Source organism: Salvelinus fontinalis, chromosome 23, assembly GCF_029448725.1.
Source record: "Salvelinus fontinalis isolate EN_2023a chromosome 23, ASM2944872v1, whole genome shotgun sequence".
In the NCBI taxonomy this organism is placed as follows: domain Eukaryota; kingdom Metazoa; phylum Chordata; class Actinopteri; order Salmoniformes; family Salmonidae; genus Salvelinus; species Salvelinus fontinalis.
The window spans coordinates 9,883,481-9,904,032 of record NC_074687.1 but is presented as its reverse complement, the minus strand read 5'-3'; the positions used below and the strand labels follow the sequence as shown (position 1 = coordinate 9,904,032).

The following is a 20,552-nucleotide window of genomic DNA, read 5'->3' as shown; positions in this document are numbered from 1 at the left end:
GAGACAATTGGGGGTGAAGGCCTGGAGAGTCTATATAGGGAGAGGGCCTGGAGAGGCTATAGGGGGAGAGGGACTGGAGAGGCTATAGGGGGAGAGGGACTGGAGAGGCTATAGGGGGAGAGGGACTGGAGAGGCTATAGGGGGAGAGGGACTGGAGAGGCAATATAGGGAGAGGGACTGGAGAGGCTATAGGGGCAGAGGGCCTGGAGAGGCTATTAGGGGTTGGAACGAGAGAGAGGGCCTGGCGAGGATATAGGGGGTGGAAGGAGGGAGATGGCGAGACTATATGGGGTGGAAAGTGGGAGAGGACATGGCGAAGCTATAGGGGTGAGAAGGCCTGGAGAGCCTATAGAGGGTGGAATGAGGGAGAGGGAGAGGCTATAGGTGGTGGAATGAGGGAGAGGGCTTGGCGAGATGATAGAGGGTGAATGCCTGGTGAGGCTTTCGGAGGAGAGGGCCTCGAGAGGCTATAGGGGGAGAGGGCCTGGAGAGGCAAGAGGGGTGGAACAAGGGAGAGGGCAAGGCTATAGGGGGTGGAACGAGGGAGAGGGCTCGGTGAGGCTATATGGGGTGGAACGAGGGAGAGAGCATGGCAAAACAATTGGGGGTGAAGGCCTGGAGGGCCTATAGAGGGTGGAATGAGGGAGAGTGCGAGGCTATAGGTGGTGGAATGAGGGAGAGGGCTGGGATAGAGGGTGAATGCCTGGTGAAGCTATCGGAGGAGAGGGCCTGGAGAGTATAGGGGGTGGAACAAGGAAGAGGGTCTGGAGAGGATATAGGGGGAGAGGGCCTAGTGAGGCTATGAGGGGGTGGAAAGAGGGAGAGGGCCCTCTAAGGACAACGTTTGGGGGAAAAGGCTAGCCAGGTGTGTGTGTGTGTGTGTGTGTGTGTGTGTGTGTGTGTGTGTGTGTGTGTGTGTGTGTGTGTGTGTGTGTGTGAGAGAGAATACTCTTGTGTGTATTCAGATGCTCGACCGTGGGCTGTGTCATCTCCCTGGGGAATGGGGGTGGGACCTCACTCACAGCTTTGGGTAGATGCTAGATGCACTGCCAATCAGAGGGCTGGTTTTGCAGACAATCTGGGGAGAAGACCAGACCACCTCTAGGCCTCAGCTGCTCTGTGTTGTGTTCTAGACACACCCACCACAGAGATTGCCAGAAACAATGTTCCCTTTCTCATCCTCCATCCTTCTGACCCAAAGTTCATCCCTCTATCCTTCCATTCTTCTTTGTGTGGTTCTGTTCAGACAATATATTCATAATAAAAAAGGCTCTGTGCTAACAAGTCTGGGAGTGCTCCCAGGGAGAAGTCGGTATTGAACTGGAAGAGACGCCCTTTGGCTGGACTCGCACTGAGCTTTGCTAGCTAAGTACAAGTTCTTCTGCTGCTCGTAAAGTGCATTCGCTTAACAACAACACACATTCTTTTGACAGATGCCATTTCACAGTCCCTTTGTCTCACCAGTTAACCATAATAAGAAGTCATTGTTGTGACTTCATAATGGGATAATATTTTGGAGCTAATTCAGGATGTCACCCCAACTGGAACTAGAACCCAGGGCCAGCGACTGTCAACCTAATACCTTATCTTAACCTCTTGACAAGGACACTATGTGTTGGGTTAAGGTCGCTACACTACCCACTTCCTTCAGGGGAGCTCCGTATAGCTTGTCAATCCAACACCTTAGCGGCGAACGCCAAGAAATCCTTGACGAGGCCGATAGCTGTTGGGTTAATGTCACTACAATACGCATGTCAATGTAAATTCAAGTGATCATCATAACTTCTCAAAGTATCGCCTGTGTCTTTCAGGAGTCCCTATTGTCCTGTCTGTAGGCTCTATCTGGTCTTTGTGTTCTTCAGTAGTCCCTATTGTCCTGTCTGTTAGTTCTATCTGGTCTCTGTGTCTTTCAGGAGTTTATATTGTCCTGTCTGTAGGCTCTAGCTGGTCTCTGTGTCTTTCAGTAGTCCATATTGTCCTGTCTGTAGGCTCCATCTGGTCTCTGTGTACTTCAGTAGTCCATATTGTCCTGTCTGTAGGCTCTATATGGTCTCTGTGTACTTCAGTAGTCCATATTGTCCTGTCTGTAGGCTCTATCTGGTCTCTGTGTACTTCAGTAGTCCATATTGTCCTGTCTGTTAGTTCTATCTGGTCTCTGTGTCCTTCAGTAGTCCCTATTGTCCTGTCTGTAGGCTCTATCTGGTATCTGTGTCCTTCAGTAGTCCCTATTGTCCTGTCTGTAGGCTCTATCTGGTCTCTGTGTCCTTCAGTAGTCCCTATTGTCCTGTCTGTAGGCTCTATCTGGTCTCTGTGTCCTTCAGTAGTCCCTATTGTCCTGTCTGTTGGCTCTATCTGGTCTCTGTGTACTTCAGTAGTCCATATTGTCCTGTCTGTAGGCTCTATCTGGTCTCTTTGTACTTCAGTAGTCCCTATTGTCCTGTCTGTTAGTTCTATCTGGTCTCTGTGTCCTTCAGTAGTCCCTATTGTCCTGTCTGTAGGCTCTATCTGGTCTCTGTGTCCTTCAGTAGTTTCTATTGTCCTGTCTGTAGGCTCTATCTGGTCTCTGTGTCTTTCAGTAGTCCCTATTGTCCTGTCTGTTAGTTCTATCTGGTCTCTGTGTCTTTCAGTAGTCCCTATTGTCCTGTCTGTTGGCTCTACCTGGTCTCTGTGTCCTTCAGTAGTCCATATTGTCCTGTCTGTAGGCTCAATTTGGTTTCTGTGTCCCTTCTAAACCCTCTATAAAAGCACTTCTCTCGCTCGGCCCTTCCCATACCCTCTTTGTGCCACTGAATATGCCCTTGAGAACACCACTTTTCCCTGTCTGCCCCTCCGATTCTACAATTACCACTCTGAATGGCACAGCTTTGATTCAGATGAACACAGTAGTGGAAATGGACACCCCATTTCCTTGCCATAGTCTCTCCAACGTAGCACCCCATATAGCTGGTCTCGTCTCCTTCTGTGAATCTTCTATCGCCCCTTAGTGAGGAAGTCATGTTCGTTCATTCTGTATTCTACCACAGGTCTCTTTGTAGCCCCTTTATTGCCTTTCATCAACAGTGTAGAAGTATTGCACAAATGCGTATTATGTGGTTTATACATGTAGTATATTGTCAATTCCTGACGACAGAGTGACTTTGTGACTTTTCCAATTGAGATATTGATCGATCATCCACTCACCATCATCCTCACCTTCTCCTCTTTAGTATAGTGGTGTGTGTCACTGTGTGTCACGTGGGAGACTGGGGTTCAATTCCCTGACAGAGAGAAAGGAGTAGCCTGTCCTTATAAATAAGAATTTGTTCTTAACTGACTTCCCTGGTTAAATAAATACAAATCCCTGGGGCTGGTTGTGTCCCTAAGGTAACCCCTATACGTACCCTATGGAAGGTGTAACGAATAAACATTATGGCTCATCTATACAGAGCCATCAACTAGATTATGCATCCTCTGTCTCTCTCCCTCTTGCATAATTCAATTCAAAGGGCTTTATTGGCATGGGAAACATATGTTTACAATACCAAAGGAAATGGAATAGACAAACAAAAAGGGAAATAACCAATACAAATGATCAGTAAACATCACACTCACAAAAGTGTTTAAATAATGTAGACATCTCAAATGTTATATAACTGTCTATGTACAGTGTTGTAACAATGTGCAAGTAGTTTAAGTACGAAAGAGACAATAAAGAAACAGATAAATATAGGTTGTATTTACAATGTTTGTGCTCCTCTGGTTGCCCTTTTGTCATGGTAACGGGCCACACATCGTGCTGCTGTGACGGCACACTGCGGTATTTACACTAACAGACATGGGAGTTTATCAATGTTTGATTTGTTTTCAAATTATTTGTGGGTCTGTGTGATCTGTGGGAAATGTGTGTCTCTAATGTGGTCATACATTTGGCAAGAGGTTAAGAAATGTAGCTCACTCCCAGTGTTAACTGTGCCACTAGAGATTCTGGGTTTGAGTCCAGGCTGTGTTGCAGCCGGCCGTGACCAGGAGACCCATGGAGCGGCGCACAATTGGCCCAGCGTCGTCCGGATTAGGGAGGGTTTAGCCGGCAGGCATGTTCTTGTCCCATCGCGTTCTAGCGACTCCTGTGGCGGGCCGGGCGCAGTGCACGCTGACATGGTTGCCAGGTGTACGGTGTTTCCTCCGACACATTGGTGCGGCTGGCTTTCGGGTTATGCGGGCATTGTGTCAAGAAGCAGTGCGGCTTGGCTGGGTTGAGTTTCGGAGGACGCACGGCTCTCGACCTTTGCCTCTCCCGAGTCCGTACGGGAGAGGCGAACTACCAATTGGATACCACGAAATTGGGAGAAAAAAATAAGAATATAAAGAAACGTAGCTCAGTTTCCAGGTCATTTTGTGGGCAGTGGGCACATAGCCTGTCATCTCTAGAGCCAGGCATGTCTATAGCAGCCATTCTCAATAGCAATACTTTTCTGACTGAGTCTGTACATAGCCAAGGATTTAATTGGGATGTTGAGTTTTATGTTCCTTTTGATGGTATAGAAGGCCCATCTTGCCATGTTTCTTAGATCGATCACGACCTTGAGAAAGTTACCTGTGGTTTTGATGTTTAGTTAGGTGTAATTCTTTGTGTGCTGTAGGGCAACGGTGTCTAGATAGAAGTTTGTATTTGTTGTCTTGGCTACTGGACCTTTTTTGGAACAGCATTATTTTTGTCTTACTGAGATTCACTGTCATGGCTCAAGTCTGTGCAGAAGACCTCTTGTTTTGGGACAGTAGCAAAAGATCATCTGCAAACACTAGACACCGGGCCTTTCCAGTAGGGTGAGGCTGGGGGCTGCAGACTGTTCTAGTTAATTAGCCCTTGCCAATTCATTGATATACATGTTGAAGAGGGTGGGGCTCAAGCTGCATCCCTGTTTCATCTCATGGCCCTGAGGAAAGACATCCGTGTGTTTATTTCCAATTTTAACTGCACACTTGTTGTTTGAGTACATTGATTTTATAATGTCATATGCTTCCCCCCCAACAACGGTGTCCATGAATTTGTATAGCAGACCCTCAAGCCAAATTGAGTCAAATGTTGTTGTTTTTTAAATCAACAAATGAGGATTATTTTTATTTTTTTGTCAATTTGAATGATCAGGCCTTGGTTCACTCTTTCTCTCTCTACCTGTCCTGTCCCACCCCTCTCTCTGTCATGTTTCCCCGCCCCCTCTCTCTCTCTCTTTCTGTCTCTCGCTGAGGAGATCTTTAGGAGCTTGCCCTTCATGTCCATTCTATCCATCGTTGTACAGCAGCGCTACACCAGAGGAAGCTGGTGGGAGGAGCTATATGAGGAAGGGCTCATTGTAATGCATGGAATGGAGTCAAACATGTGGTTTCCATATGTTTGATGTGTTTGATACCGTTACATTAATTACGTTCCAGCCATTACAATGATCCGATCCTCGTATAGCTCCTCCCACTAGCCTCCTCTTCGCTACAATGTCATAGTGACCAGCACCTAGCTAACCCTCACAGCACTACTGCAGAATACCAGTGTGTCCCAATCCAATGGTAGTCAGAAAAACAGCAGTACAGTTTGTCAATGGGATATCTTTCCAGTCCAGTAAGTGGAGAGGCCCCCCAGGGCCAAACGATCAATAGGTTAGCAGGGAACGGCGAGAGGTAGAGAGGGTGCCAATTCACCCATGACCCAGGACTTGAGAGAGCTTTGATTTCCACACCACCATTGCCAGGCCAACCAAGCATTGGCATTAATTAGCTTGTGTTTGTTTCTACATACAAATCAATGAAAACAACTCTGAATTCTCCACAATCAATTGCCAATGTCAGGGCTTTCCACCAAAAGGGCAGAGTGCTATTCCATCACGTCAGACTCACACTCGTGAGTATGGAAACAGCTATGTAATATTACTGGAATGCTGGAGTTGCTATGAAGTACATTAGTGAATGGGAATTATGATGCATGTCTGTAAACAGAGATACAGTGTTTATAGCCAAGGGAAACAATTAAGTTTACCAATAATGCAGGGTTTCCCAAACTTGGTTCTCGGGATCCCAAGGGCTGCACATTTTGGCCTAGCACCACACAGCTGATGAAAAAGAATCAACTACTCATCAAGCTTTGATCATTTGAATCAGCTGTGTTAGGGGGGGAACTAAACGTGCAACCCTTGGTGTACCGAGGACAGTTTGGGAAACACTGCAATAATGTGTTTCCAAAAATCCAGCGTATGTCAATGAAAAAAAAACTATTAAGCAAATAGTAACTAGATATCTCACCAGTTATACTTTACATCAGACATGCTTGAATGAGACCCATGCATCTGAGAATAAAACGTTCTAATATTGATAAATAAGAACCTTATCTGGAAACAGTATACCAAACAAAAAAGGTTATCACACACTGACTCCTCATTCGTGATTAAATCATACAGTCACGTTTCATAGAACTCTGCCAGAGTAACTAGCAGCAACATAATGTATGTATGATTGTCATTTCCTTATACAGTTACACTAGCCTAAATGAAGATCAACGTAATGCTAAGTGTTTCCCATTCTTCCATGGCCACACATTGCTTCCCTCTGGGGGGGTGAGAGCTCTGGTACTTACTGATGGGTCCCAAGGGTTCTCGGTTCTCAGGGGACCCCAGCTGGTCATGGTCGGGCTCCAGGGGGACTGCGTCCTCAGGGGACCCCAGGTGGTCATGGATGGATTCAAGCAGGTCATAATCGTCAAAATTCAACACAAACTCCTCAAAGTCCTCCAAGCCCTCCATGTTGAACTGCGAGGCGCGGCGCACAACCTCTTCTCCCTCGTTGTGCCGGTGGTTCACAGAGGGGCGCTGATGTGGGGTGCCCAAGGTCCCTGGTGTGAGACTGTTGGTGGTCCTCTTGGTTTTTGGGTGTTTTTCCCCCACCACCACCTCTGGACAGGGGGCTGGTGGTCCCTGGATCTCCTGCCCCACGGGGTCTGTCATCTCCTGGGTCTGTGACGGTGTCTGTGGTGCCTCTTCCCCACCCCACTCCGGGTGGGCGCCCTGCTCATCCAGGGTTCTGGCGTTCTCTCACCTGCTGCTTCTCACCGTTATCCAAGCCTGAGCCTCACGGAACCAGAGAGCGGTTCTGTGTTTTGATGGGGTTGCTATTCGTCAGGAACAGAAGCTGCAGCACAAGCCAAGCTGAAGTAGTGGCTACTGGTTACAAAAAGGCTATGTCCACTCTGCAGACTACTATAAATAGGTCCTCTTATGAAGTATCTGCTGTCACTGGAAGTCCACTCTAGATAACGGTTTGGAATAAAAAAGCTGACAATAAAAGACTAAAAACAGATATTTATCTTCAAACACAAAAGTGGAAAAGAAAGGTCACTGCTGCTGTCCTCTCAGTGGCGCAGAGAGAGGTAGTGGTGTCTCTGGTAGATTTAGGCTGGGCACGATTCAGCAGCAGATTGGCTCAAGCTGTCACTCCAAAAATAAATATTGATACAAACTGCTGCACTTGTTTTCAGACCTTCCTCTAATCTATTGGGCTGATTCACCAGTTTCCGTGATGCCAGCCGTCCATTGATCCTGGGATAGATGCTGGGATGAGGCGGGGCATGCGGGTGGGGTGACGCACCCCCGTTTTGGTTTCCATGGCACCCCGTCACAGCCAGGGCAGGCAGCAGGAGCACAGTCAAGGCTAAACCAGAGGCTCAATAAAAAACATGGAAGTGAAAGCTCTCTTCTTCTCTCAGGAAAAAAATCCAAACAACTGAGAAATGCATTATAACCAACCACAGACACAGAGACAGAAAAACAGTAGTCCTACTGCCTCTGTACAGAATGGAACTCTGGTTAGGAGCAAGAGCCTGTCTCCAGCGCTGTCTCCATGGAAACGGTGATTACTTCTAAATGTCCTGTCATCCTTCGCCCACAACGGGTACCTGAGTTGAACACTGACCTTTCCTCAGACCTGTGTTTACAGCGTGTGCGTTTCACTTGCTTAGAGGCATTCTAAACATAAGCACAAGTTGGTTAAGCTTCAAAGCAAGCCTGCTCCATAGCATTGTGTCAAGCATGGTCGCTGGTAGCCAACATCAGCCATTGGTAGCCCACATCAGCCATGTTACTCACAGTGAATGAACAAGTACACTCTCAGTGGGGCAATGGAACTCACAGTGCCTTGGGCAAGACAGGGCAAACCTCTTGTCAACATTTGAAACGGTTGTCATGACTGCTGCAGTACTACATTAAACTGCAGTACTCTACTGGACGTTTTACTGTGACAAGACTTTGCTGAACAAGTCAAACAAGTCAATGGAGAAGTTTCATTTGTTTGGAATAGTAATTAATGACAGTTATGTCCTGTTAAAAAAAAATCTATTCTACGGCTTACATAATGTCAGTTAACCATCACGAAACATCAAACCATCAACCAGTACCACATTCAACTATCATCCCGCATGATAAATACACTACTGTGTGCTGTGACTGAATTACAATATGTACTCATCAAAGTGGAAGAGGTGGAAAATACATCAGCTAATGGATATATGCTGTATAGCCTGAAATCTTTCTCTCCGTCCCCTGATAGCTTGTCTGTTTCTGGTTCTATTTTAATCTAGTCTGAGCGGCCGGTCAATGATTCCCATGCTGGGTGGGTAAAAGCAGGAAGAGCCTGGGGCAGGGTCGCTGTCAAGGAGAATCGACCACTGATCTCGTGTTAATTATTGCCGCAGGATCATGGGATAGACCAGAGAGTGCTGCCCATCTATTTGCCAAAATGGTCCATCCTCTCTTTCTCTCAATTAAATTACATTCAAAAGGTGTTGATGGCATGGAGAATGCAATCAAATATATTCTCCCTCTTTCTCCCTTTCTCTCTCTCAATTCAATTTGAAAGTGAAAGTGAGTGATAAGTGAAGTGAAGATAAATAAACAGATAAATATAAGTTGTATTTAAAATGGTGTTTGTGCTCCACTGGTAGCCATTTTTTTTGGGCAACAGGTGACAAGTCTTTCTGCTGTGATGGCACACTGTAGTATTTCACCTAATATATATGGGAGCTTATCAAGAATGGATTTGTTTTACAATTCTTTGTGGGTCTTTGTAATCTGAGGGAAATACGTGTCTCTAATGTGGTCATTCATTTGGCAGGTTAGAAAGTGCAGCTCAGTTTCCACCTCCTTTTGTGGCAGTGTGCACATAGGCTGTCTTCTCTTGAGAGCCATGTCTGCCTATTGCGGCCTCTCGAATAGCAATGCTTACTGAGTCTGTACATAGTTAAAGCTTTCCTTAATTTTGCGTCAGTCAAAGTGGACAGGTATTCTGCCACTGGGTACTCTCTGTTAAGGGTCAAATATTCTAGTTTGCAATTTTTTTGTTGTTAATTCTTTCCAATGTGTCAAGTAATTATGTTTTTGTTTTCTCATGATTTGGTTGGGGCTAATTGTGTTGCTGTCCTGGTGCTCTGTGGGGTCTGTTTGTGTTTGTGAACAGAGCCCCAGGACCAGCTTGTTTAGGGGACTCTTTTCCAGGTTAATATCTCTGTAAGTGGAAGGTTTGGGATTCGCTTCCTTTTAGGTGGTTGTAGAATTTAACGTCTCTTTTCTGGATTTTGATAATTAGCGGGTATCGGCCTAATTCTGCTCTGCATGCATTATTTGGTGTTTTACGTTGGAAACAGACAATATTTTTGCGGAATTCTGCATGCAGCGTCTCAATTTGGTGTTTGTCCCATTTTGTGAATTCTTGGTTGGTCAGCGGAATCCAGACCTCACAACCATAAAGGGCAATGGGTTCTATAACTGATTCAAGTATTTTTAGCCAAATCCTAATTGGTATGTTGAATTTTATGTTCCTTTTGATGGCGTAGAATGCCCTTCTTGTCTTGTCTTTCAGATCATTCACAGCTTTGCGGAAGTTACCTGTGGCGCTGATGTTTAGGCCGAGGTATGTATAGTTTTTTGTGTGCTCTAGGACAATGGTGTCTAGATGGAATTTGTATTTGTGGTCCTGGCAACTGGATATTTTTTGGAACACCATTATTTTTGACTTATTGAGATTTAGTGTCAGGGCCAAGGTCAGACAGAATCTGTGCAGAAGATCTAGGTGCTGCTGTAGGCCTTCCTTGGTTGGGGACAGAAGCACTAGATCATCAGCAAACAGTAGACATTTGACTTTACATTCTAGTAGGGTGATGCCGGGTGCTGCAGACTGTTCTAGTGCCCTTGCCAATTTGTTTATATACAGTATGTTGAAGAGGGTGGGGCTCAAGCTGCACTCCACAGCCCTGTTTTAACTGCCGCAGACTACTACATGTCCCTGGTCCTGGAAATGATTGATTTCCTCCTTCAGGATGGAGAAGCTGTCTTCATTAAAATATGGGGATTCTAGTGGGGGGATGTAGGTAGCACACATGAGAACATTTTTCTCTGTTGCGATAATTTCCTTTTGAATTTCCAGCCAAATGTAAAATGTTCCTGTTTTGATTAATTTAATAGAGTGAGTTAGGTCTGCTCTATACCAAATTAGCATACCCCCTGAGACTCTTCCGTTTCACAGCTGGTAATTTGGTGGATAGGACTACCAGCTCTCTGTAACCTAGAGGGCAACCAGTGGTCCATCTCCTCTATACCATGTTTCTTGTAGGATGACAAAGTCCAGGTTCCTGCCTCTCTCTTGTCTCTCTCTCTCTCTCTCTGTTCTGTATCACTCGCTCTATTTGTCTCTCTCTGTGGTTTATTTCTCACTCGGCTAGTGAACAGACAAGCACACGTTCTTGAAAAAAAAATGACCCCCCTTTTCTCCCCAATTTTGTGATATCCAAATACGATCTTGTCTCATCGCTGCAACTCCCCAACGGGCTCTGGAGAGGAGAAGGTCGGTCATGCGTCCTCCGGAACTTGACCCGCCATAACCTCGCTTTTTAACATCCGCCCGTTAACCCAGAAGTCAGCCGCACCAATGTGTCGGAGGAAAAAACGTTCAGCTGACGACCGAAGTCAGCCAGCCCGCCACAAGGAGTCGCCAGAGCGCTATAAGACCACACTGGGCCAATTGTGTGCCGCCCTGTGGGACTCCCGGTCACGGCCAGTTGTGACACAGCCTGGGATCGAACCCGGGTCTGTAGTGACGCCTCTGCCTTAGACCGCTGCGTCACTCGGGAGGCCATACGCACACGCACTGTCATTCACATATAGCAAATGTTCTCAACATTCACACATTCCTTTCGCTGTCTTATTTCTGTCCCTTTTGATTCACATATCCACTCTATCAAATCCCAGTATTCACATATCCACCCTATCAAATCCTAGTATTCACATATCCACCCTATCAAATCCCAGTATTCACATATCCGCCCTATCAAATCCCAGTATTCACATATCCGCCCTATCAAATCCCAGTATTCACATATCCGCCCTATCAAATCCCAGTATTCACATATCCACCCTATCAAATCCCAGTATTCACATATCCACCCTATCACATTCCAGTATTCACATATCCACCCTATCACATTCCAGCATTCACATATCCACCCTATCAAATCACAGTATACACATATCCACCCTATCACATTCCAGTATTCACATATCCACCCTATCACATTCCAGTATTCACATATCCACCCTATCAAATCACAGTATTCACATATCCACCCTATCAAATCACAGTGTATTCATATCCACCCTATCACATTCCAGTATTCACATATCCACCCTATCAAATCCCAGTATACACATATCCACCCTATCAAATATCCACCCTATCACATTCCAGTATTCACATATCCACCCTATCACATTCCAGTATTCACATATCCACCCTATCACATTCCAGTATTCACATATCCACCCTATCACATTCCAGTATTCACATATCCACCCTATCACATTCCAGTATTCACATATCCACCCTATCACATTCCAGTATTCACATATCCACCCTATCACATCCCAGTATTCACATATCCACCCTATCACATTCCAGTATTCACATATCCACCCTATCATATTCCAGTATTCACATATCCACCCTATCAAATCCCAGTATTCACATATCCACGCTATCAAATCCCAGTATACACATATCCACCCTATCAAATCCCAGTATACACATATCCACCCTATCAAATCCCAGTATTCACATATCCACCCTATCAAATCACAGTATACACATATCCACCCTATCAAATCACAGTATTCACATATCCACCCTATCAAATCCCAGTATTCACATATCCACCCTATCAAATCCCAGTATACACATATCCACCCTATCAAATCCCAGTATACACATATCCACCCTATCAAATCCCAGTATTCACATCCTACCAAATCACAGATTCACATATCCACCCTATCAAATCACAGTATTCACATCCTATCAAATCCCAGTATTCACATATCCACCCTATCAAATCACAGATTCACATATCCACCCTATCAAATCCCAGTATTCACATCCTACCAAATCACAGATTCACATATCCACCCTATCAAATCCCAGTATTCACATATCCACCCTATCAAATCCCAGTATACACATATGCACCCTATCAAATCACAGTATACACATATCCACCCTATCACATTCCAGTATTCACATATCCACCCTTTCAAATCACAGTATTCACATATCAACCCTATCAAATCCCAGTATTCACATATCCACCCTATCAAATCACAGTATATCCTAGTACTAAAACATAGCAACACCATGTATTACACTCTGTCATAAGGACATATACCCTAAATAGAATATCACACAGATGATATATTAGACAGATATGTCCTATATTGTTACGTCAATAGAGGGTGCCCTAAACTAGCAGATTTTCCCTCCACTTGTTACGTTCAAGAATATGAACTATGGTTGTACAGTACAGTATCATTAAACATATTGCCACACTTATCTACTGTGGCATTATTACAGTACATCAATCCTGCGGTGTAAGTGATTCATATTTTATCCCTATACTCAGACCTGCTTCAAACTGTCACCCTCAAACTGTCCAACAGCAGAACAGCTGGGAAGGCAACTGGAGCATGGCATCTAATTGGAGCAACCTGCCTTTGTCAGGCGTACAGGATGCTGACTGGGTCTGTCCATCAAGAGGCACCAAGTGAGGAACCCAAAGGTTTGGTTAAAATATATTTACTAAGTTCCAAGTCTCAAGGTATGAATTTTTTATTTAAACCTGCCACCAAACGTTACTTTGTATTAAACTACACTACCTTTACCCTCTACTTTCATTAAAAATGGTATGCCCTTGTTCAGGAAAAAGGGGCTACACCAGGCAGGGGTGGTCAACCCTCCTCCAGCAGCTGGGTATGCAGGCTTTTGCTCCAGCCCTACATAAATACACCCGATTCAACCAAAGTCCAGATAAGCAGCTGTTTAGTAGAATCAGGTGTGGTAGATTAGGGCCGCAGGAGGGTGGGCTAGAGGGGTTGATTTGGGAACGGTCCGTTCTCTCTGGTGTGTATGTGTGTGTCTTACTCTTCATGTCGTCTAGGTCGGCGCTAGCCAACATCTGAGCCTCAGCCTCGTCGGTGGGCACCTCCCGGTACACGGCTGTTTCCATGGCCGTCATGCTACCGATACAGACGCGCTCCCGCAGGTCGTAACTGGTCCGCGGTGAAGGGTGGAGAGGATTCCTCCTGAACCAGCCTCGGGTGGGGGGGTCCGCAGAGGGGGGGCACCTGGGGAGGGGAACATAGGGGGGAATCACGGAGAGTGCAGCGGGATCACTTGAGTATGTGTGAAAACCCATCATAGAGATAATATTGTATTTGATTCTTCAAAAATTTGCTTTTGAAGTATGTCAGATAACTATCTGTTATCCATTGTGTCAACTATCAACTACCAGTATCATCTCAATCTCTTTATTCAAAGACTCAACCATGAACACTCTTACTGACAGTTGTGGCTGCTGTGTGTGATGTATTGTTGTCTCTACCTTCTTGACCTTGGTGCTGTTGTCTGTGCCCAATAATGTTTGTGCCCTGTTTTGTGCTGCTACCATGTTGTGTTGCTACCATGTTGTGTTGTCATGTGTTACCGCCATGCTCTGTTGTTGTCTTAGGTCTCTCTCTTGTCATGATGTGTGTTTTGTCCTATATTTTTATTTAATTTCTTTTTCTTTTTAATTCTAGCCCCCGTCCCCGCAGGAGGCCTTTTGCCAGACATTCATTGTAAATAAGAATTTGTTCTTAACTGACTTGCCTAGTTTAATAAAGGTTAAATAAAATAAATAAATACAAATCATGAAGGACCATCAGCCATAAACCAGTTCAGAGTTTGAGTTTTTCGTCCCAGTGTTAAAACTCCAGAATCCACTAAATCCTTCTTTAAAATGAACATGGTATCAAACGTCAACCCAGTCTATACAAACAAACATCTTGACTGGCACACACACACACACAGTATGAATAATCTGGGAGGGGTCAGATCGTTGGGTGTAGTGTGGTCCATCATGCAACAGAGGGCACCAGAACACAGCACTGCAACACTGGTTTCCTCACCCGGTGAATCGTTGGCTGCTTTAACTCAGGCAACAATAGCATAACATTACATGACATTGTGACTACGTTCCTTTTTTTGCTGCTGCAATAATAATAAATCAGTGAGATTAACCGACCTGCAGAGAGGGAAACAAGTACCTGGGTTGTATTCATTAGGCTCCAAGCGGAAGAAAACAGAATGAAACAGGGAAGGAATACCTGGAGTTGTCCAATAAGAAATGTACATTTTCTGTTTCCGTTGCAAAATATTTTTCTATGTTGAGCCCTAATGAATATGACCCTCGACTCCACACAGTCTCTGACGTCCCAGGATGAATGCATATGTTATTCAATCCATTACCAAATAATTCATATTCTCATAGCTCTGTGTTGATGAGTCAGATAGGATCTTTATGAGCAAACCTATCTAGGACACGACACATGATGGTGATAGGTACAAGGTGTCCTTTTAAGCCACATAAATGTTTTGATTGTTTTTAGATGATCACTTAAAAAACAGATAAATCTTCCAGAATCGGGAGAAATGAGCACAGAATTTTTGAAGTTTTTAAAATGAAGAGCTATTTGTTTGATGAGCCCTTTAAATATCTTCAAATATTGACTACTCACCTCTGTCATACAACATAAATATTGTAGGCACTGTACTATTTTTAGTGCACTCTAGTTCTGTGTTTTCTTCGTTCACAATTCATGAAGCCTATCATCTTTCTAGTTACATCCTAGTATCACCTTGTGTCTTACGGCGAGCTTTGCTAACAAAATAAGAGATGATTGCTGGTTGCTGCATATTGAAGTGATCCATACAATTGGTTGATTTGAAAAAACATTGTTTCACCACACAGCCAAGTTACTGTACCTAATCTCCTGCTAGCTACTGTCACATTGCTTTATGCATCCAAACATCTGATTCTGGTCACACCTGTTGGTGGACTCTTCATCACCCTCCTCATCCTCTGGTTGCTCCCGAAGGTCTTGTTGCGCCTCTTCCAACTCCCCCTCCACCACCTCTGCCGTGGCCAGTGTGGCCTTCTCCGACGGCGGGTGTTGTTGTTCGCTCTCCATGTGGAAGGAAGTTAACGGGACAGCCGGCTCCAAATTCTCCTCACTCCCCAGGCTAAACTAAGAGGAGAGGGAGTTGGTTACATTGGTCTTAGTACCTCTCATGTCATGTGTGACAGATATTTCTGTCTGGAGTGTCTTTGAAATGAAGACACTGAATGAATATATAACAAATTAATCAACTAAACTTCTACTTGCAACATTCCAAACATTGTATTGGACTCTATAAACAATAAATGATCAATAACAAAAAGAGGTATTCTGATAAGCTGTCAGACATGATCACACATTTCTCTGTTATGTTACCTGCTGTTGGTCGTCGGGCTGCTCGGTGGGCGTGGCTGCCACGTCCCTCCCCTCTGTCTCAGACTCCTCCTCCTCCTCGTCTACCTCATGGATGGTGGGTGTGACCTCCGAGGGCGCCATGGAGGTCTTTTTGTTCTTGCGCTTCTTCTTGCGCCGGCGTTTGCGGTCCATGCTGAGCACCCGCTTGCGTAGGCGCTGGGGTGGGGGTAGATGGGTGGACAGCGGGTGGTGGGTATGGTGAAAGGTGTGCCGGTGATCTGTGAAAGGAATGATAGGCGTTTAAGTGAAAATACCGTCCAAGCCTGCCGGCATAATGAATGCAAGACTTGTTATAAAAGCGTTGTAACTGCTTATGACGTTTTTGAACTATCTGACAGTAAAAAAAAAAACTCATACAGATCCTGACAAAATACCAGACATTTTAAGGCAATTGAAATGTTGATGAACAGACAGAAATGTCCCTGATATTACAAAGCCTCATATGCTTATAACAAGTTATAAAGAATTATACTGGCAGGCTTAAATTAAAGGCCCATTGTCAGTCAAAAACGTGATTTCCCTATATTTTAAATACACTGAACAAAAATATAAATGCAACATGTAAAGTGTAGGTTTTATGAGCTGAAAAAAAAGATCAAGATTTTTACATACTCACCAAAAACATATTTCTCTAGAATGTTGAGCACAAATTTGTTTACATCCCTGTTAGTGAGCATTTCTCCTTTGCCAAAATAATCCATCCACCTGACAGGTGTGTCAAAAATGCCTCCAACGTCAATTTAAAGAATTTGGCAGTACATCCAACCGGCCTCACAAACGCAGACCATGTGTATGGCGTCATGTGGGCGAGCGGTTTGCTGATGTCAACGATGTGAACATAGTGCCCCATGGTGGCGGTGGGGTTATGGTATGGGCAGGCAAAAAATACGGACAACGAACACAATTGCATTTTATCAATGGCAATTTGAATACACAGAGATACCATGACGAGATCCTGAGGCCCGTTGTCATGACATTCATCTGCCGCCATCACCTCATGTTTCAGCATGATAACTCACGGCCCCATGTCGCAACAGCCTGATCAACTCTATGCGGAGGAGATGTGTCGCACTGCATGAGGAAAATGGTGGTCACACCAGGTACTGACTGGTCTACTGATCCACACCCCTGTAACGTGTAAGCTGGGAGTCGGGGAGCAAGTACTGGGAGTGTATTTAAGAAATAAATGAACATAGACCAAAACAAGAAACACAAGTAGCATACAGACATGGAACACAAAACAGAGTCAATAAGATCTTTGGAAAGAGCCAAAGGGAGTGACAGTTATAGGGAAGGTAATCAGGAAGGTACAGGTGAGTCTGATGAGGTGCTGGTGCGCGTAACGATGGTGACAGGTGTGTGTTAAAGTAAGCAGACTGGCGACCTTCGAGCGCCGGAAAGGGAGTATATGTGACAGCCCCTACTTTTTTTTATGACCAACAGATGCATATCTGTATTCCCAGTCATGTGAAATCCATAGATTAGAGCTGTTGGATTCCAGTTTGAAATATACTAATTCATGTTTCCATACTAGAACTTATTGATTACTTTACATATACAAGGAATGTACGTGTTGGAGTCAGTGGAGGGTGGATAATAACTTTGTCTATGGAAAGTTACTGAGTGAGAAAGGAGGAGGTAGAAAGTTTACATTCTGTTAAAAAATGTTACCGTTAAATCTGATGGATCCTATGGAGGTCTGGTTTCAGTCACTGATAAGGTAGGACAGTCGTGGATTAGGGAGGAGCAAGGAATTCAGCCCGAGGTCAGGTCAGATGACGTGAGAAGGAACAGTCCTATCCCACACACATATACTTCCATAACCATGAAGGTTCTAGCAGGAGGCGGGGCCATGACTACACCAGTGAGAGGAACCAATTAAGTTCCTGACTTAGCAACAGAGATGTATTGGCTGTCTAGACGTGCAAGGAGTTGACTCCGCCTAGTAGGAGGGTATAAATATATGTGCTTGTTTAAACATGTCTTTGTCTTTGCAGATGTTATTCCAGCTGTGCTGGAATAAACTTGGTTTGAGCTTTTCCTCTGTTTGTTTAGAACCTAACAGGGCCTAATTTATTTATTTCAATTGACTGATTTCCTTACATGAACTGTAACTCAGTAAAATCTTTGAAATTGTTGCATGTTGTGTTTATATTTTTGCTCAGTGTATATTTCCACACTATGAGGTTGGAAAAATACTGTGAAATTGTGAAAATAATGATAATGCCATTTTAGTGTAACAGCTGTTTGAAAAGACCGCCTGAAATTTCAGCCTGTTAAGGCGGGATGGAGTTTTGTCCTCAGCAGGCAGTAAATTAGTTAACAAACCAAAAAGACATAGTTTCAAACCTCTCTGCTGATAACAGTTCGTTTCCTGTTTTCCCATTCCCACTCAGACCACTCCCAGACAGTCCTAGTAAAATTCTTGCTTGAGAAATTGCTCTTTGTTAAGAAGCTGTCTTTTTTTTTAACCATTTTAATTGAAAACAATCAAAGTACGGTACTTAATTGCTACCCAGAAATGATTTGATATGGAGATAAAATCTTCCTTTAAGTGATACCAAAATAAAAATGTTAAGCCAAAACACATTCCTGTTGGCAAAAAAAGATATTCGAAAAAGTATGGAAAACACCCACAAAAAACTGGCTAAGCAGTAGTGTTGCACGGTATACCGACACTTTGGTACTTTGTTGATAAAAAAAAAATCATAAAACGGTACTAGAATTTTTGTTACGTTCAAATGTTGTCTCACGTGATCGAGCGGATTAAGTCTGTCTCAGAGCGCAGTTCATTTAACCCGTGAAGAGCAAAGAGCTCCACTACCTCATTCATCGCTAGAGCAGCCTGGGCTGCATTAGCTCTCCACTCATTCTGCACAGAAGTTAACACACTTAAATAATGCTACACAGAATGTAGAAATGTGGAACCTGTTCATTGCTGTTCTCAAAACAATGTTCCTACAGGCTAGAACACTTTACAATGCAAGAAGATATCGGTAGCATCTAGCTTTGTAGGCGAACTTTCCTTGATAGCTTACAGCTGAATTCCCTACCTTAGTACTTTTGTGTTTGTGATAATATGCTAACCATTAAGCAAAATATACTGATTTTAAAGTCTCCCTAGCCACAAAAAAAACAATTCACTTCTTCATTTCCCTTGCCTATCATCTGGTTTCCACTAGATTCCACAGACACTTTCTGCCGAGAAAATTAAGACATTACTTTTTTTAAGAGACAGCGCACCCATTTATAAAAGAAGCGATTGCTTCTTCTATGCAAATGTTATTGATCACTTCAATAAAATAATATGTTCTAATAGCAGTTGGCAATAAAATAAGTCCTACATTTAAGGGAACATTTGTCATCTGTAGCCCCATGCTATCAGCTAAAACAAGCTGAATAACTCAATGCATTCACACTCATACTGAATAATATGCATGCACACACTCCTATTGAATGATATGGATGCACACACTCCTATTGAATGATATGGATGCACAAACTCCTATTGAATGATATGGATGCACACACTCCTATTGAATGATATGCATGCACAAACTCCTATTGAATGATATGCATGCACACACTCCTATTGAATAATATGCATGCACAAACTCCTATTGACTGATATGGATGCACACACTCCTATTGAATAATATGCATGCACAAACTCCTATTGAATAATATGCATGCACACACTCCTTTTGAAAAATATGCATGCACACACTCCTATTGAATAATATGCATGCACACACTCCTATTGAATAATATGCATGCACACACTCCTATTGAATAATATGCATGCACACACTCCTATTGAATAATATGCATGCACACACTCCTATTGAATAATATGCATGCACACACTCCTATTGAATAATATGCATGCACACACTCCTATTGAATAATATGCATGCACACACTCCTATTGAATAATATGCATGCACACACTCCTATTGAATAATATGCATGCACACACTCCTATTGAATGATATGGATGCACACACTCCTATTGAATAATATGTATGCACACACTCCTATTGAATAATATGTATGCACACACTCCTATTGAATAATGTGCATGCACACACTCCTATTGAATAATATGCATGCACACACTCCTATGGAATGATATGCATGCACAAACTCCTATGGAATGATATGCATGCACACACTCCTATTGAATAATATGCATGCACACACTCCTATTGAATAATATGCATGCACACACTCCTATTGAATAATATGCATGCACACACTCCTATTGAATAATATGCATGCACACACTCCTATTGAATGATATGCATGCACACACTCCTATTGAATAATATGCATGCACAAACTCCTATTGAATAATATGCATGCACACACTCCTATTGAATAATATTAATTTACCTGTATTGTGTATAGACCTAGTCTACATCTTGATTTACTCAGTTTATCAATAGAAATTTACCATTCAAATAAACTATTACCATTATGTTCTGTAGTTAGATTGGTGAAAACCAAGTCAAATTGATTGGATGATTGTACAGTTGATCAAATTAATGCATACATGGCTGTCTCAACTACAAACAAGTACATAAAATGTTCAGATTAAATTATATTGAACTCACAAGATGCCCAACAATTGAACAGAGTAGGAGCTGA

General features: G+C 43.6%; 1 protein-coding gene across 4 annotated transcripts in view; it reads right to left on the bottom strand.

The window, feature by feature from the left end:
- The window catches only part of LOC129820832 (anion exchange protein 3-like), a 71,471-nt gene that overhangs the window by 31,140 nt on the left and 19,779 nt on the right, over nt 1–20,552 (bottom strand). For 2 of the 4 annotated variants that reach the window (XM_055877844.1, XM_055877845.1), the window contains exons 3-5: nt 15,864–16,120; nt 15,418–15,617; nt 13,474–13,676 (exon numbers count right to left, since the gene is read on the bottom strand). In XM_055877844.1, the coding sequence (XP_055733819.1) occupies nt 13,474–13,676; nt 15,418–15,617; nt 15,864–16,120 (660 nt within the window). The other 2 variants (XM_055877847.1, XM_055877846.1) reach the window with 2 other exon arrangements.